General features: G+C 42.8%; 2 protein-coding genes across 2 annotated transcripts; both read right to left on the minus strand.

Annotated features, from left to right (window-relative positions):
• Positions 1-1,130: 1,130 nt before the first annotated feature.
• Positions 1,131-6,058, minus strand: cdc45 (CDC45 cell division cycle 45 homolog (S. cerevisiae)). The gene is made up of 18 exons (XM_068703550.1): positions 5,884-6,058; positions 5,693-5,752; positions 4,978-5,070; positions 4,729-4,866; positions 4,480-4,626; positions 4,331-4,389; positions 4,193-4,241; positions 4,028-4,089; positions 3,881-3,931; positions 3,657-3,776; positions 3,417-3,548; positions 3,224-3,322; positions 2,981-3,142; positions 2,520-2,658; positions 2,353-2,436; positions 2,093-2,211; positions 1,615-1,691; positions 1,131-1,432 (listed from the first exon to the last, which is right to left on the minus strand). Exons 1-18 carry the CDS (start codon positions 5,932-5,934, stop codon positions 1,368-1,370), a joined length of 1,707 nt encoding a protein of 568 aa, XP_068559651.1. The 5' UTR covers positions 5,935-6,058; the 3' UTR covers positions 1,131-1,367.
• A 768-nt stretch (positions 6,059-6,826) lies between these two features.
• On the minus strand, positions 6,827-12,721 carry plpp5 (phospholipid phosphatase 5). The gene is made up of 8 exons (XM_068703991.1): positions 12,566-12,721; positions 11,567-11,708; positions 11,346-11,454; positions 10,901-10,991; positions 10,722-10,785; positions 10,488-10,612; positions 10,094-10,264; positions 6,827-9,400 (listed from the first exon to the last, which is right to left on the minus strand). The coding sequence occupies exons 2-8, from the start codon at positions 11,635-11,637 to the stop codon at positions 9,231-9,233; spliced, it is 801 nt and encodes a 266-aa protein (XP_068560092.1). The 5' UTR covers positions 11,638-11,708; positions 12,566-12,721; the 3' UTR covers positions 6,827-9,230.
• Positions 12,722-15,001: the final 2,280 nt, after the last annotated feature.

Here is a 15,001-nt window from a genome sequence, read left to right on the forward strand (position 1 = left end):
ACGGCTAAAAATCACCGCTGGGAGGCCCCCCGCCCTGCCCCCCCCCCCCCCCGGCCCTACTTTCTCTGCACGTGCACGAGGCCCTCCTCACCTTTGTCCCACATGAGCGGCTTGAGCTCAAGAGAAGAAGTTAAGTTCATTAAAGCTAAAATACTTTCACTCGGAGTCACACACACACACACACACACACACACACACACACACACACACACACACACACACACACACACACACACCAGTTGTGTCAGCAGAACAAGAGACTGGATCCAGATGAAAAGACTGTAATCGGTCGGGATCGCTCTCTGCCAGATCTTTGTGTTCTCGACACGAGAGAAAGCTCAACCTCACTTACGACTGATAAATTAGCTCCTCTGTTGCCCACAAACCAACAATGGTGGTTCTTAAACGCGGCTCAGTGGGACCATCAGAAACAAGAACTCTCACTTCCTGTAATGGTGTTTTTACTCCTGGAATACTTCCGCCTGGAGGAAGTTATTACCTGGTTGAATTGTTCAACAAACAACCCAAAAAACAGCTGTTTCTGTTGTTGTTTTTAAAAGGTGTACAGGTTCAGGATTATTGGGTTTAATACGTTGCAAATTTCTTCAGTACGATTGTCTTTATAAAGACCGACTGAAATATCAAAGGAGCGGAGCTGGTAAGTGTTGGATGCACCGATCAGGAGGGAATAACTGCATGACAGCAAGTTGTCTACTTATCCAATGAATATTCCACTTGATGAAGTTTACCGATTTTTCATTTGGGGAAGAGAGACCAGCGAGTCTTCAGTAATTCTTTTAAACAATGTTTCATCTTTCACTGGCGGGCAGGAGATACGGTCACCTCACAGAAGCTAAGCTCTGCTCTTGTAGCGCCGTCGTCTCTAGGCGACTGAATAGAAGATTAGACATGATTTGGAGTATTTTGACATTATAACTTTCGTCTAAAATCCGACACGGCAAGCCTCTAAGTGACGTAAAACAGGTCATGCGTGCCAGCATTGACACAACACAACTATAAGAGAGATAATTAGAGAAGCTGCTAACAATAGGAATAGTTTGAGTCATATTTTAGGACAATTTTCCACTTTTCACAGCTCTCTCATGTCTGAAAAACTCCAAGAAACAACATTCAAGTAACTAACTAAGATTTATTAAACACGTTTAAAAATGTGACGAGCGACTCGCATACAGACGGGAATAAAAAAGACAAAACGTGACGAGAATTTAAAAGCAAACAAATAAGACTTCCACACATTTACAAAGACTGTACAATATACACAGAGCGCTGTGTTACGGGTGGCACCGCACAGACCCGACAAGAACTCTGTTCAAGACCCAAACCCAGACTCCTGCTCACGGCTTCTCTCACGACAGGAGGGTGATGAGAGCGTCCAGAAACTTGCTCCGGTCCTCCGTCTTCAGTTCGATTACTGCAGAGAAACAAGACACGGGTAAGAATGAATGAATGAATGAATGAACGCTGAAGGAAACAAGTGTTCACAACTAACAGCAGCCAAAAGGTGAGCTTGAAATGAAGACGAGGCTGCCCCCTGGTGTCTGATGAGGAGACGGTGAGGACCAGGACATTAGAGAAGCAAACAGTCAATCTTACTCGAGGTGTCGAAGTTGTCGTGAAGCGTTCTGGAGCTGGTGCTCTCTGCGGCTTTCTCAAACGCTCGACCGAAGAAACTGTTGGAGTACAGGGAAACAAAGAGGGGAGTCGATTCATGAACTTCCCCGATGTGAAGACTTTCTGCTTTTCTCCCATTTCACTTTGTTGTGAATTGAATATCTTTGTTTTGGACTGTCGGTTTGGATAAAACGAGCGGTCCGTCACCTCTCTATACCAACACTAGCAATCAAAATCTCCATTCAGTCTCGTATTTATTGAAGTCTAAGGAAAATGGAAGGAAATTGTGTAATTTAAATTGTTTCATTATTGCAATACCGACTTAAAAACACAGAATAAATCAGCAAAAGACACGAGACAAAAGTATTATTTTATCTCCAAAGCGGCACATTAAAAACGCGGGAACAGAATAAATATGAAAAAAACGACACCAGATATGTAATCTGAAGTGAGGTCTTACTTCTTCTTGTCAGACGTCTCAGACTCTGGAGGGATTCCCACGACGATGACGGAGCCCTTCTCCACGTCCTTGGGAGCAGCCATGATGAGAGGAAGCAGTTTGCAGCGCTTATTCCTCGTCTAGGCCACACAAAACACACACACACACACACACACACACACACACACACACACCGAGTGAGGCCAACAGCAGTGTGTGTGTGTGTGTGTGTGTGTGTGTGTTTCAGAGCGAATAAAAGCTTCTTCCAGCGAGATACTCACGGAGTGGACGAAAGCCTTCAGGAGGTACTTGCAGAGCAGAGTCAAGGCCATGGGCTTAGAGAAGAGCTTCACGTCCGGCGTTCCCTACGAGAGCAGGGAGGAGGAAAACGTGTTGAGCCGAGCGGCACGGATCTGCCGGTACAGACCCATCATTGGGACGCTCGTACCTCCATGAGGTAGCAGTAGAGGAAGGGTCCCTGTGACACGATGAGGTTGGTGCAGATGCAGCTGGCGACCGTCTGCTGGACGGCCATCAGCTTCTTCTTAGCCAGCTCGATGCCCGAGTGTAGACGGTCGAGGTTGCTCCTAAAAAAAAAAATCAGAATTCGAAACATTTAGACGCGTTTACAGCTTCAGGCGACTCGTCCCGCTCGACTTATTACATTACATTACATTCATTTAGCAGACGCTTTTATCCAAGGCGACTTACAATTTAGTATCTATCTACACACCATAGACGCAGCTACGGGAGACATTTTGGGGTTAATTGTCTCGTTCAAGGACACATTGACATGAGACTAGTGGAGCAGGAGCCGGGGATCGAACCACCGACCCTCTGATTGAAAGGCGGCCCTGCTCTCCACTTAGCCACGGTCACCCCCTTATCAAAAGACGGCCGCACACACACCTGGAAAGAGAGTCCAGAGCCTTGAGAAAGTTGTCGCCGGCGCTCTCGTCTTTCTCGGTGCTCTCCAGCAAGGCAGCGGTCGCGTGCACCATGTCGCTGGCCAGGAAGCGGTTCTTGAAGCCAAAGTGAACGCCAAATGTCTGGATGCGGATGTCCTTCATGCTGATGGAGGAGGGGGACTAATCATGTCAGGCTGTCAATAAACACGTCACAGTGTCTTCTGCGTCGTCTCTGGATTCATACCCGTATTTATTGGAAGACTCCTCGATGACGTCCCTCAGGTTCTCTTTGATCGACATGTCCATGGAGTTGAATTTCTGCCTCACTTGCTTCAGAGGCAGCCTGTTGAAAAGCAAACGTCGGCCATTAAAAGAAGCGCGGCGGCAGCAGCTCTACCTCGCGAAAAGTGCCGATGTCCGAGGCAGCGGCCCTTCACCCCATGTCGGCCAGGAACTCCTGGAGCTTCTTCTGGCCATTTAACGTCCACAGCTTGAAGTTGCACGACGTGTAGCAGGAGTTACAGATGCTCTCGTACAGAGACCAGTGCTGGTAGAGGGCGAGACGGAGGCTGAAGAAGAGCGTTGAGGGAAAACTAAAACAAATATAGTGATTTCTGCCACTATGACACTTGAACGTAAGCTCCACACTGACAGCACGTCAGGTGATTTAAGGATACTCGTACTCAAAGGAGATCCTCATACAGTCGATGGAGAGCGAGTTCTCCTCGTCCTCGTTCCGGTGGTTGTGTCGGGAAACGTGGCGCTGCATCGTGGCGATGTCCGTTACATACTTCATGCTAGAGAGGAACCAGGAGCACGTGGATCAGTCAGTGTTGGGTAAACAGCATGGAGCAAAATGCATCTTGTGATTGAAGTTCTGAAATATTGAAGATCTTCTCACTGTGTGATTTTATCATGAACCCACTGGTCCGTCAGTCCAATGACGGCCCACCTAAAAAGACAAAAAGAGACTAAGATAGTCCACATCTAAAGGTCTGCACAGTGCGCTTACACAATTAGTATTTACATTTAAAATGACATCACATACCAGAGCATGTCCTTGGTGTCTTTGGTCAAGACCCACGCCAACTCAAAAAACATCATGGCAGCCTGACGTGAAACACGTGATTAAAACATTCATATTCAGGGTATAATAACAACAGGATATGTAAACCGTAAGTCAACATTATGAACTCTCACTCTGTCTACTCACAGAGGTCCCGTGATATTCATACTGCTCATAGTCAAACAAGATCTCCCTCCTGACAAATGAGTGAAACATATCGTGTCAATTCACAAATTTGTAACGAGTATAATATGAAAAAAAAACCCAGCATTAAAAACACTTCACCTCCGGGCCTCCCACTCCCTCTTCGCTCGCTGTCTGTCGATCCTCCTCTCGACCGCGCCCTGCAACGACAAACGCAGCCAAGCAACCGTCAGAGCCGCCGTCAACAAACACCCTTCTGGTTTATTCTGGCTCCGTTCAAAAATACGCACTTCATCAAATCTCCGCCGTTTCCCAGACGGCTCAGAGCCTTCGTCGCTCTCGTTTCCGGAGTCTCCTCCTTCCTCCTCGTCATCTCGAAAGATGTCGTCGTACGGAGGAACGCCGAGGTCATCGTCCTGTTTGATCAGCAGCTTGATCTGCGGATGAGACGATGGGAGTTTTAAACCAGAGGAAGCACGAGAGCACAACGTCCTTCTGTTGTAAAGACAAAGGGCTGTTTGAGCTGAACTGATCATCACCTGGGAGTCATTGTAGACATTGACCACGTCTACGGGCCGGTGAGTGTCGCAGATGAAGAAGACGGAGTCATCATCCGGCTGCAGCATCTCCAGAAGGTCAACATTCGCGCCGCAGTTGATGAGAACAAAATACCGGAACTACAACACACCAAACACCGAGATTATACACTTACAGTGTAAAGTGTGTGTGTGTGTGTGTGTGTGTGTGTGTGGGGGGGTCATTTAGTCACACGGACACTCGAGTCTCACCTGCTCTTTGTGTTCGAGGAAGGCCGTGCTGAGGTCCTGCCAGCCTGTAACTGGTACCAGTGTGTACTGGACCTGGTCACAGTGGAACAGCCCCTGGTGACGACACAACAACATTCAGCAAATACTCTTTAATTTACCAATTCAAATCTGCAGTAACACCGTTAATTCTAAAGCAACATTTAATGTGTGCGGCCATTGCTTTGGTCTCAGAAACATGCATAGTTTAAACTGAACATGTATTTTTACAATCAACACTTGAAATGATGAAGACACCTACAAAATGACAAGGACTGTCCAAAATATAATCCATACCATGATGTTTCCTTTTTACCCCTTTACCTTCATTAAAATGTATCAAAACACTGGCAACGAGGAAGATAATGACACTAAATATGGAACTAAATGAAACGTCATACCCTCTAAACTACAACAGATGCTGTAGTCCTGACCTCCACTTAAAAAAGGTACACAACATAACGCCAGATTATACGAGGAAGTGCTGCTAAAGTGTCACAAACAACTCATGTAATCTAAATGTATGAAGGGATACAATCTACAGAACAGCCGAACACTACTAACGTTACTTATTGATTAAGTAAAACCAAATATTTAACCGGTTGTCACTAACAGAGCAGGACATACATGATGTTATGCTATCAGTCTGAACAGAGGTAGCAGGAGCTAATGTTTGCTAACAGCTAGCCGGTTAGCTTACCTGTAGTATCTTACAGGCGCAGAGCGCGTCGATGTCTGACGCCACCAGGAGAGCGACTCTCTGAAAGCAACACGTTTCGTTAAAAGGTAAACTGTATCATAAGAATACGTTAAGTCTCAAACCGACTGTGAGGTCCGCTGAGTTACGTTAATGCTGGCAAACAATACGTCAGTTACCCGTCAACAACTCACCTGGTTGGCAACGACTTCATAAAATTCCTTCCTTATGTCCGTGATAAACATTTTGAAAAGATAAAGACGACAGACCGGGTTAAAAAAAAATACCGCTAAACCGGCACGAACAGCGGGATGTTGTCGGGGTTGCTGTCAGACACGGAGCTTTCTATTTTGCTGGTTCCTTGTTGGAATTGTGGCGCCCAAATCCGCACGTCACATCCGGCTCACTTTCCAACCAATCACCGGGAGGAAAGTAACACACGTCACGTGCTCGAGGCCACGCCCTCCAGAACGAAGTCAACAAAGATGCCTCAACAAAAACACTCAACCAGAGTTTATACTGATTACCGCGACTGTATTTGTACTTTACGCAAGTATTCCAAAATACGATGATACTTTATATACTACTCGAACATTGTACTTTTTACTCGACTACATTTATCCGACAGCTTTTGTTTTTTCTTTGTATAATAAATTATTAATACAAAAACATAGATCAACTTATAATTATGACACATCAGTATATAAAGCAGCTAACATTGTCTCCACCTTTACTTAACAATAAAGTGAAGAACATATGAATGCATCATTAATTATAATCAAGTAATTTAATATGTAGGATTCTGAAATGGTCCATCCTGCAAAATGAGTACTTTTAGTACTCAAATACTTTTACATTTAGCTGCTAATACTTTTGTACTTTAACTTGTAACAGAGTAGTTTTACACTGTAGTATTGCTATTTCTACCTTTTAAACTATTGGAATACTTCCTCCAGCAGTAGCTAGTACTGACTGGGAGGGCTGAAGGAACTCAACAACAATCCCACATTAAACATTAAAACTATTGCTAGTGCTTAAACACAACATGAAAAAGTTGCCGCAATAGATTTCATAGTGTCTAAACACCTGTAATCACCACACATTTCTAAAACAAAATAAATACGCAAAAGGACAGTGTGTATTGCAAGATTATTTAGAAACATTGTTTAGTGTCACCAAAAGAGTCATTGAAAGCATCACAACATGTACAATCAGGATACGGGTTTCAGCACGAGCGGCTGCTATACGGTCCTAACAAAGCCAAGGCAAATCATGATGAGCGTGACGGAAACGAAAGCAAGCTGGTTTCAGCATCATCCCCTCGCCACCGACAGAAGCTCCGAAGGAGTCCAGACCCGACGCCGGGTCCATGAGCTGAAGATCTCATCAAATCAATAGAAACGGGATGGAGATGTGGGGGTTTGGAAGGAGGTCAATGAAGAAAATATATGTTGCCGTTTAGCGGTGAAAACATGCAGGATTTTTCTAACGGAGTTTGTCTGACAGAGCCCTCTAGAAAGCCGAGTTCCCACGGATATCATTTCATTAAATAACACGACCACATTTAATATAAACAAAAAAAATATTCAAAATTCAAGTAAACTCCTACATGCCCCAAGACTAAATACACGTAGACCTGTACACCACCTCATAAATACCAGTCAGATATCATGTCTCTCACTTTGTAAAAATGTTTTGATTTTTTTTTTGATTTTTTTTTTTTACACTCTCTGTTGTAACTGTTTCCACCCAGAAATCTTCACATTTGACTCCATCGACTAGAACATTTATGGAAAGTACAGTTTTTTTTTTTTTTTTTCTGAGGTAAAGAAAGGCAGCATGCCACATTTAAACATCGTGTCGTATCTTCCCAACTGAAAAGAAAGAAAAGATGTAAAGATTTCAAACAAAAAGTCGAGCGCTTACGCCGTAACATGCGGTGCACACTTCATTCCTTAACAAAGTCCTGGTGGTAAACGAAGGCACAAAGTCATCCGTTCGGTCTGAAACCACTGTGATCAGCAAAAGCGCTCAGACTCTGCAAACACGTGACATTTTGATGTTTTCTTTCCAAACACAACGGAAAGAAAAATCAAATTAAACAGAAAGACCATTAAAAAAAAAAAAATATATATAAAACGATAACTGAATCACAGTTAGGCGTTCACTGCCTTACGTGAAAGTTGATGAAAACTACCAGGAAACTTGAGGAGCCAAGAAACAGGATAGAAAACCTGACCAGCAGGAGCACTGAGAGGCTAGCACCATCACCTGGAGAGGCTCCAGTCTGACCTCACTCAGGTTCATCAGAAAGATCCCCCCACCAAAACCCAAGAACACTCGCTGATGGTTAGCAGACGGGCCTCCAGTCAGAGCAGCAAAAGGCGGGACCGTTGTTCTGGTTTATCACAACGAAAAAGTGCAGCAAAGCGACGCAGAAAGCGTGAGTGGAGCTGCTACATACTGAGGGCTGAGCTGTGTGTGTGTGTGTGTGAACCCCGTCCAGATATTAATCTAACACTCTGTGCATGGAAACATTCAGAACACAATACAGGACGACAGATTCAAAGCCCTGCAGACGGAGACGGTGGAGCGACGTGGAGATCAAAGACGTGAAGCTGACCGCGTGGTTTTTTGATCAACCTTTTTTTTTTGTATCTCGTGTCGATACCTACCGGATGTTTAGAGGTCACCGTACATTCTGGTGGTGTGAAGTTAATGAATTGATCTTTCTAACAAAGCCTGAAGTGTCTTGTTCATTGTGTGCCGTAGACCTCCATTGTTAATGTGAATTAATATTACTCCGCAGCTGAAAATAGTCCCCAACAAATGCCCTATTTACTGTCGTTTTTTTTTTAGATATGAAAGTACAATTCATGATTTTAAATTACACAAAGTTTCACATTCGGGTCTCGTGATCCCACCTGAACCAGCTCCATCTGTGGATCTTTTTAAGCTTAGACTCAAATTACAATTATTTTTGTTATCCAATATCTCAATTATGTCTTAAATTCATTGATTACTTAATTATTTAGTCCGGTAAATGTCAGAAAATGATTTCAAAAAAACATTATTTTTTAAAGTTTTTTTTTTAATTTTATTTGAATTATTAAGTTTCAAATTGCTCGTTTTTTTTCCTTACCAACAGTCCAACCCTTGTCTATTAAATTCCCAACAATAAAAAAAAAAGCAGCACATTGTCACACTTGTGAAGCTGTAACCACAGAGTGTTTGTCGCCATCGGTTGATAAATAAAAAGAACAGAACATAAAAAAAAATCAATTATCAAAAGCATCATCGATTAATCGCCAAATCAATTTTTTTTTCGGTAACGGGTTGAGCTCCGACTCTCTTCCCAAAACGCCGAAGACTTTCCCTCAACCTGCTACAGCAGCTCTCCAGTGCGTCACTCATCCCCACCATACAGCTAGAATGACGGACGACAAACATCGGTGAACCGGCCCGGTGATCAAGATGCAAAACGATAAGGAATACCAGGAGACCCGGAGCGAATGACACCGGTGCCGCTGGCGGCTCTGCTCTAAAGGGGCAGGATGTAGTTGGAGTTGGCCAGCTTGCGCTCCTGCGCGGCGGGAACAGTCTCTCGGTGACGCAGAGGTCTGTGGCAGTCGGCGTCCTGAAGAGGAGGGTAGTGCTGACGGTAACACAGCCAGGCGAAGAGGAGGCCCAGCAGAGAACCCACCAACACGTCTGCAGGGAGGAGAGAGAGGAGAGAGGAGAGGAGGAGACACGCATGAGGAGCTTCCTCCCACAGCTTCACATGAATGCTTCTAAAATATATATAGAGAGAGCTCAGTGTTTGTATGAGGACTGAAGAGGAACCTAGTGTTTTATACGGGCGGTCTATCAGGAGAGAGGTCATGGGAATACATATTACTGATGTAATAAATCTAAGAACATGTGGACATTAAGACCATGTGCCGTTATTTGACTTTTATTCCTTCCTGGTTGAGTTAATGTTCTACAGAAAAAAAAGGGTAAACACTCTGGTTTCCTCTTCAAAGTGTCCTGAATGCATGAAGGTAGATTTAAAAAGGGACTTTTTTTTACTCTGAAATTCCTTTATAATATATTATAATAATAATAACTCAATATAAATCTTATGTTGAATGCCACAAAAGTCAAATGAGCAGGTTTGTAACCATAATGAGGCTTTGCATTTGAACCGAGAGTGATTGTTTGATAGCAGAATTATGAACATGACCATCTTATATGTGCCAAAAAAAGGTCACCAGTGAGGATGAGGTCAACACTGCTGGAAGTCGATTAAAAGGAAACTCTCATATCGTCATATTAAAATTATCCCAGCAATCGCCACCGGTGAATTTGCGTTGCCGTTGAACCGTCTTCCTCTACCGGTCACCAGATCTCGGTGACTCTGACCTTGCCAGTGGTGTTTGTAGTCGCAGGTTCTGGAGAGGGCGATCGCCGTCGCGACGAGTAGCGGCGCGAGGAAGGCACACAGACGCCACGCTCTGCCTCGGCCCGCCGGGCTGAAGCAGCGCAGCTTTCCCCCGACGTACAGCGCCGTGAAACCCAAACCTGCGAAGGCAACTGGGACAAAGAGACAACAACAACAACAAAAGAGGAGGATTACAGATGGAGATGGAGGTTCTCTCATGCTCATGTAACAAGATGAGAGCCTGGAGGCTAAAACACACTTATATACGTGGACCACGGTCCCTCCCACTCTGTGCTTTCCTCGTCGCCTGCTGAAGAAAGAGTAACAGCGACAGTCTGAGGCTTTATCGACCGTATGAGAGAGAAAGGCTCTTACAGGAAGAGTGGCCGCTGGGGAAGCTCTTCCTGCCCTCCGTGACAACATCTGGGTCACCGCTGCAGCGCAACTCCAGGTTCATCTGACCGTCCGGGAAACAGCGGTAGAAGAAGTCGGGTCGTGGCCTGATGGGGGGGGGGGGGGGGGTGGGGGGGGGGGGGGGGGCACAGAGAGGCCAGATTTAGGCTTTGACACGGGGTTTCTGTATCACTTGTGTTTGTGTACAACGTTTACCTGCCAACCACGAGTTTGATGACGTTGGTGAAGACTCCGTTCAGCACCAGAGTCAAAGTCACAGCTGGAGGACAAAAAGGGAGACGAAACGGAAATCATGAAAATCACCAAATTACATTTTTCTTTTTTTGGACATTTCTTAATTTTTTTTGGACGACGTCTGTGCGCAGCCGTCTCACCCAGCGAGGCCTCCTTCAGATCTCCTCGCTCCGTCGTCTTCAGGAAGGTGAAGACCAGGATGACGATCAGCGGCGTGAAGACCGCCACGCTCTGATCAAAAACGAGAGGAGAGGATGATGACTCAATGTCCGTCTGTAGGCAGGCCGCTTACATTCATGACAACAGGTTGTACTCGATTGCTTCTTCTTGCCAGTGTTTGCTTTCAAATTTTGGGAAAGCACACGGTTCATACGGATTCTTTTCAGGCAACTTCAGACTTGTTTGATTCAAATCTATGGTTTGTTAAACAAATAAAATACGTGAAATTCATTCGTTTTTTGGAGAAAGGTTGGAAAGAGGAGGACAGCGAGTTCAGATGCAGGGATGAAATACTGTTCAGTGGAACAAACTGAACCGAGGGATCCATCGCTGTGATCCATGATTGAACTCAGACGCATTACTCACAAACATAAGGGTGGTCGGCACGTGGTCTCTCTCCACGCGATGGAACTTATACAACCACATCTCCTCTGGCTGGATCTCCCGGTAGAAAGGAGAAAGCTGCTCCGTCACACTACGACAATAGAAAAAGGGGGATTGTGTTTGTTCTCTCATTAGAAACAATGCAACATAAATAACAGAACCGCAAAGCAGGGACGCAAAAAATGATCGGATCGCACACTCACAGGAACACGAGCAGCAGCGCCAGCCGGACGGAAACCTCCGACAGGAAGCCGCGAAGCAGCCTCCTCTTCATTTTGTGTCTTGAGAGTGGACTTCAGTCGACAGCGAACATCGTCACTCCACTTCCATTTCACTGAACTGGGACTGGTGAAAGGAGAAAAAAAAAATTAAAAAAAATGAAGATATGAGTTTATTTGGGTGTTGAAAGGAAAAATAAGTGAGAGGCGAGCTCATATTTCATTCACAGTTAATCAAATTACTACATAAACCAGTTAAATAGTACAAATAACTGCTCTGTATCATGCTGATGGGAAGAACAACAACTTTAAAAAGGGTTTTTTCTGCATATCCTGTTTTTAGGATAGTGTAAGAAATCTTCCTGACACTCGTGTTATTGTTATTGTTATTGTTAGGGTGTGATATTTAAATAAGTCATTATTCCCTCTTAAACATCCCTAAGAGGGAATAACTTCCCTCCTCCACATCAGCAGTCCTTACTGACCCTTGAGCCTTAGTCAATTATTGTCTCAACAAATACAGGAAAAAAAAAAATTAAAAATGAAAAAAAAACCGAGTAAAATATTCTCCTTTCTGTAGAGCGTGTCCACTACTTGTACTGTGAGTGTATCTGGTGGAACCCTGGTGAAGACATGCTGAGTATCTTTAAGCTTTGCCTCTGAGTAGCACCTGCTGTCTGAATAAAAGCTGCTATAGAGGCCAACACGCTGCACCAGCTCCCTCCTCCTCTAGGCGATGCACATATTTAAAAGCTGCTGTTTAATCGCGCAAAAAACATTAAGTCAGATTTTTATGATAGAACTATTAAATGCACGGCTTCTGATAAATGCACGGGACAAGGCTAACAAGCTAACATCGGGTCCCTGTGTTGCAGAAACGAGATGTTAGCAGACGAACCTAAGCTAAGCTAGCAACATCTGTCAAACAAGACATCTGGCCCATTTCCGCGTTGTCAAACAGGGGATTCCAGCTCCGGTACTCACCTTTTACGGGTCGTTGTTTCACCTCTTCATGCTCACGGTAACCTGTGCCGTTAACGTGAAGCGGGCCTCCGCACCCTCTGGTTCTGCCGACGGACAGAGTCGCACATTTGAGGACTTGAGGGGAAACAGGGATGCCACGGAGGAGATGAGCGCCTCGTGAAGCTAACGGCTACATCTGAGCTACTTCTGGTTTAGGTATTTTCAAAGTAAAAGTATTTAAAACGTAGACGTACTGTGAGAAAACAACCTCAATATCAAGATCTATTTTCTCGCTTGTTGTTCTGGTTTTCTCGACCGTGCCACACTGTTTTAGTCGGTATATTAAACTGAACATATAAATTGTGTTTTTTTATTGGTATTACATTTTGTTTCTAAATATATCAGAATCACGTTACAGATTAAATGCATTTCGATCACTGTGGCAAATGTGTTTGCTACTTCTATACGGTATAACTCACATTTACAATATTACTCAATAATATTAATCAGTTATTATTTAGCACAAGTATAATAATCATATGTATAATAATAATGTATGGAATAAATGAGCTTGCTGTTTGATCAAAGGGGTTGTAAAAACCAAATCACTTCTTTATTCCGTAAACTCTGGAGTTTATCTGAATTACTAACTTAAAACATGGCATTTGACTCCAGAGTACAAAGACTGCTGGGAAATGTGGGCGCTCTTTTAGTTAAACCGGAAATGGTCATGTATGTAATTGTATCTAACTTGACGTGTGGATGCAAAAAGCCACGTCCACTTAAAGCCATCTAGAATGAATGAATGAATGTTTATCTCCCCATAAAAAAAATAAATCTAATTATCTTTTACTTGTTCTTCTAACTTGACGTCTATTATCTGCATCACTTTTTATTATAGGCAGTAATTTTATTATTTTTTTATTCTGTGTATATATATATATATATATATATATATATATATATATATATATAAAAATATTGCAACACAACAATCATTGTCTGTATATATAATATTTGAGATATAGTGGATTTTACTTTTTTATATTTAATATTCTTTACTGTTGTTTTATTATTATTACTTATTTATAACAATTGTTTCAATGTTTTTACTACATCTTATCTTATTTAAGTAAACAGCCAACCATTAACCCCCGTAATAATGTTTGAACATTATTTAAATTGATCCTAACGTGTTAATTTTTCACCACATATTAATATTATTTCAAAGGGGTCGACTCAAAGAAAGCCCACAGAGCGAGAGCGCTTCACTGAGACAGAGTACAGCTTTATTAAAGTCAAACTTCAGGCATGTCTGAACTCTTCAAACTCAACTTTAGAATGAAAAAGGACAGAATCAATATTCTCAAATAAAAAGACAGTCATGTACAAAAAGAGTGTCGTCTCAACAGTCACACACATTTAGAAGCAGAATTGTACAGGCAAAACAAAAATAATAAGAGAGCACGCCACAGTAACATGATTCTATGCAAGTTCAATGCAAACTATTTACAAGTTCTTCGACAGTATGCAGTAACACAGGTCGAACAGTAATCAACATGGCGTCTTGTGTTCATCCACATTTTAATTGAAGCAACACCAAGAGAGATAGATATGACCCCGGGTAGAGTCACCGCGAGTCACTTCACCACGAGTAAAAAGAGATGAGTGCTTATGAATTATTTATTCATGTATTCAAACACTATTTCTGCTCGGACAGCGTGTCAATTAAAGGAGACGGTCGGCGACATTGCACAAACAGAAAGACGTCACAGTGAACTGAAACATACTAGGAGGGGGTTCCATCCTAAATTTAAGGGTATATGAAAAAAAAATTATAATCCTGGTCATTTAAAAAAAATAAAAAAATAATAATAACCCTGGACATTTAAAAAAAATAAATAAAAATTATAATAATCCTGGACATTTAAAAAAAAAATATTATAATAATCCTGGACATTTAAAAAAAATAAAATAATAATCCTGGACATTTAAAAAAAAAATATTATAATAATCCTGGACATTTAAAAAAAATAAAATAATAATCCTGGACATTTAAAAAAAAAAATTATAATAATCCTGGACATTTAAAAAAATCCTCCTCGGGTGTATTTAAGTATCACTTAAATGAGAGCAAACATGCCGTCTCTTTAATAACAAATGTGGGCACTACGATGACATAAACGTACACATAAGAACATAAGAAGCATTTTAAACGAGGCCGACGTAATACTGATGCTGGATCAGCTGGGAAGGGCAGGAGAGGACAAACTGGCACAATGATTATGCGATCTGCGGGTGTAAAAAAAAAAGTAAAATAAAGGCCATCACACAAACTGTGCAAGAAAAAACACAAAAACTAATTTAAAGACTCTCCAGCTGAAGAGGACTGAACCAGTGTCTGATGGTGGAAGCCTTTCAGCTGAACAGAAAACAAAAAGAGGCTTTAGGACCAGT

The sequence above is a fragment of the Cebidichthys violaceus genome, unplaced genomic scaffold (assembly GCF_023349555.1).
Source record: "Cebidichthys violaceus isolate CVI_PGR_0920_01 unplaced genomic scaffold, fCebVio1.0.p SCAF_9, whole genome shotgun sequence".
Taxonomy (NCBI): domain Eukaryota; kingdom Metazoa; phylum Chordata; class Actinopteri; order Perciformes; family Stichaeidae; genus Cebidichthys; species Cebidichthys violaceus.

Coding starts and splice junctions, on each gene's coding strand:
- plpp5 (XM_068703991.1), bottom strand. CDS start 11,637: ATGAAGAGGAGGCTGCTTCGCGGCTTCCTGTCGGAGGTTTCCGTCCGG. Junction 10,992..11,345: donor TGCCGACCACCCTTATGTTT/GTGAGTAATGCG, acceptor GTTTTTGATCAG/AGCGTGGCGGTCTTCACGCC. Junction 10,613..10,721: donor ATCAAACTCGTGGTTGGCAG/GTAAACGTTGTA, acceptor CCCCCCCATCAG/GCCACGACCCGACTTCTTCT.
- cdc45 (XM_068703550.1), bottom strand. CDS start 5,934: ATGTTTATCACGGACATAAGGAAGGAATTTTATGAAGTCGTTGCCAAC. Junction 4,867..4,977: donor TCCTCGAACACAAAGAGCAG/GTGAGACTCGAG, acceptor GGTGTGTTGTAG/TTCCGGTATTTTGTTCTCAT. Junction 3,549..3,656: donor AGGATCTCCTTTGAGTACGA/GTATCCTTAAAT, acceptor GCTCTTCTTCAG/CCTCCGTCTCGCCCTCTACC.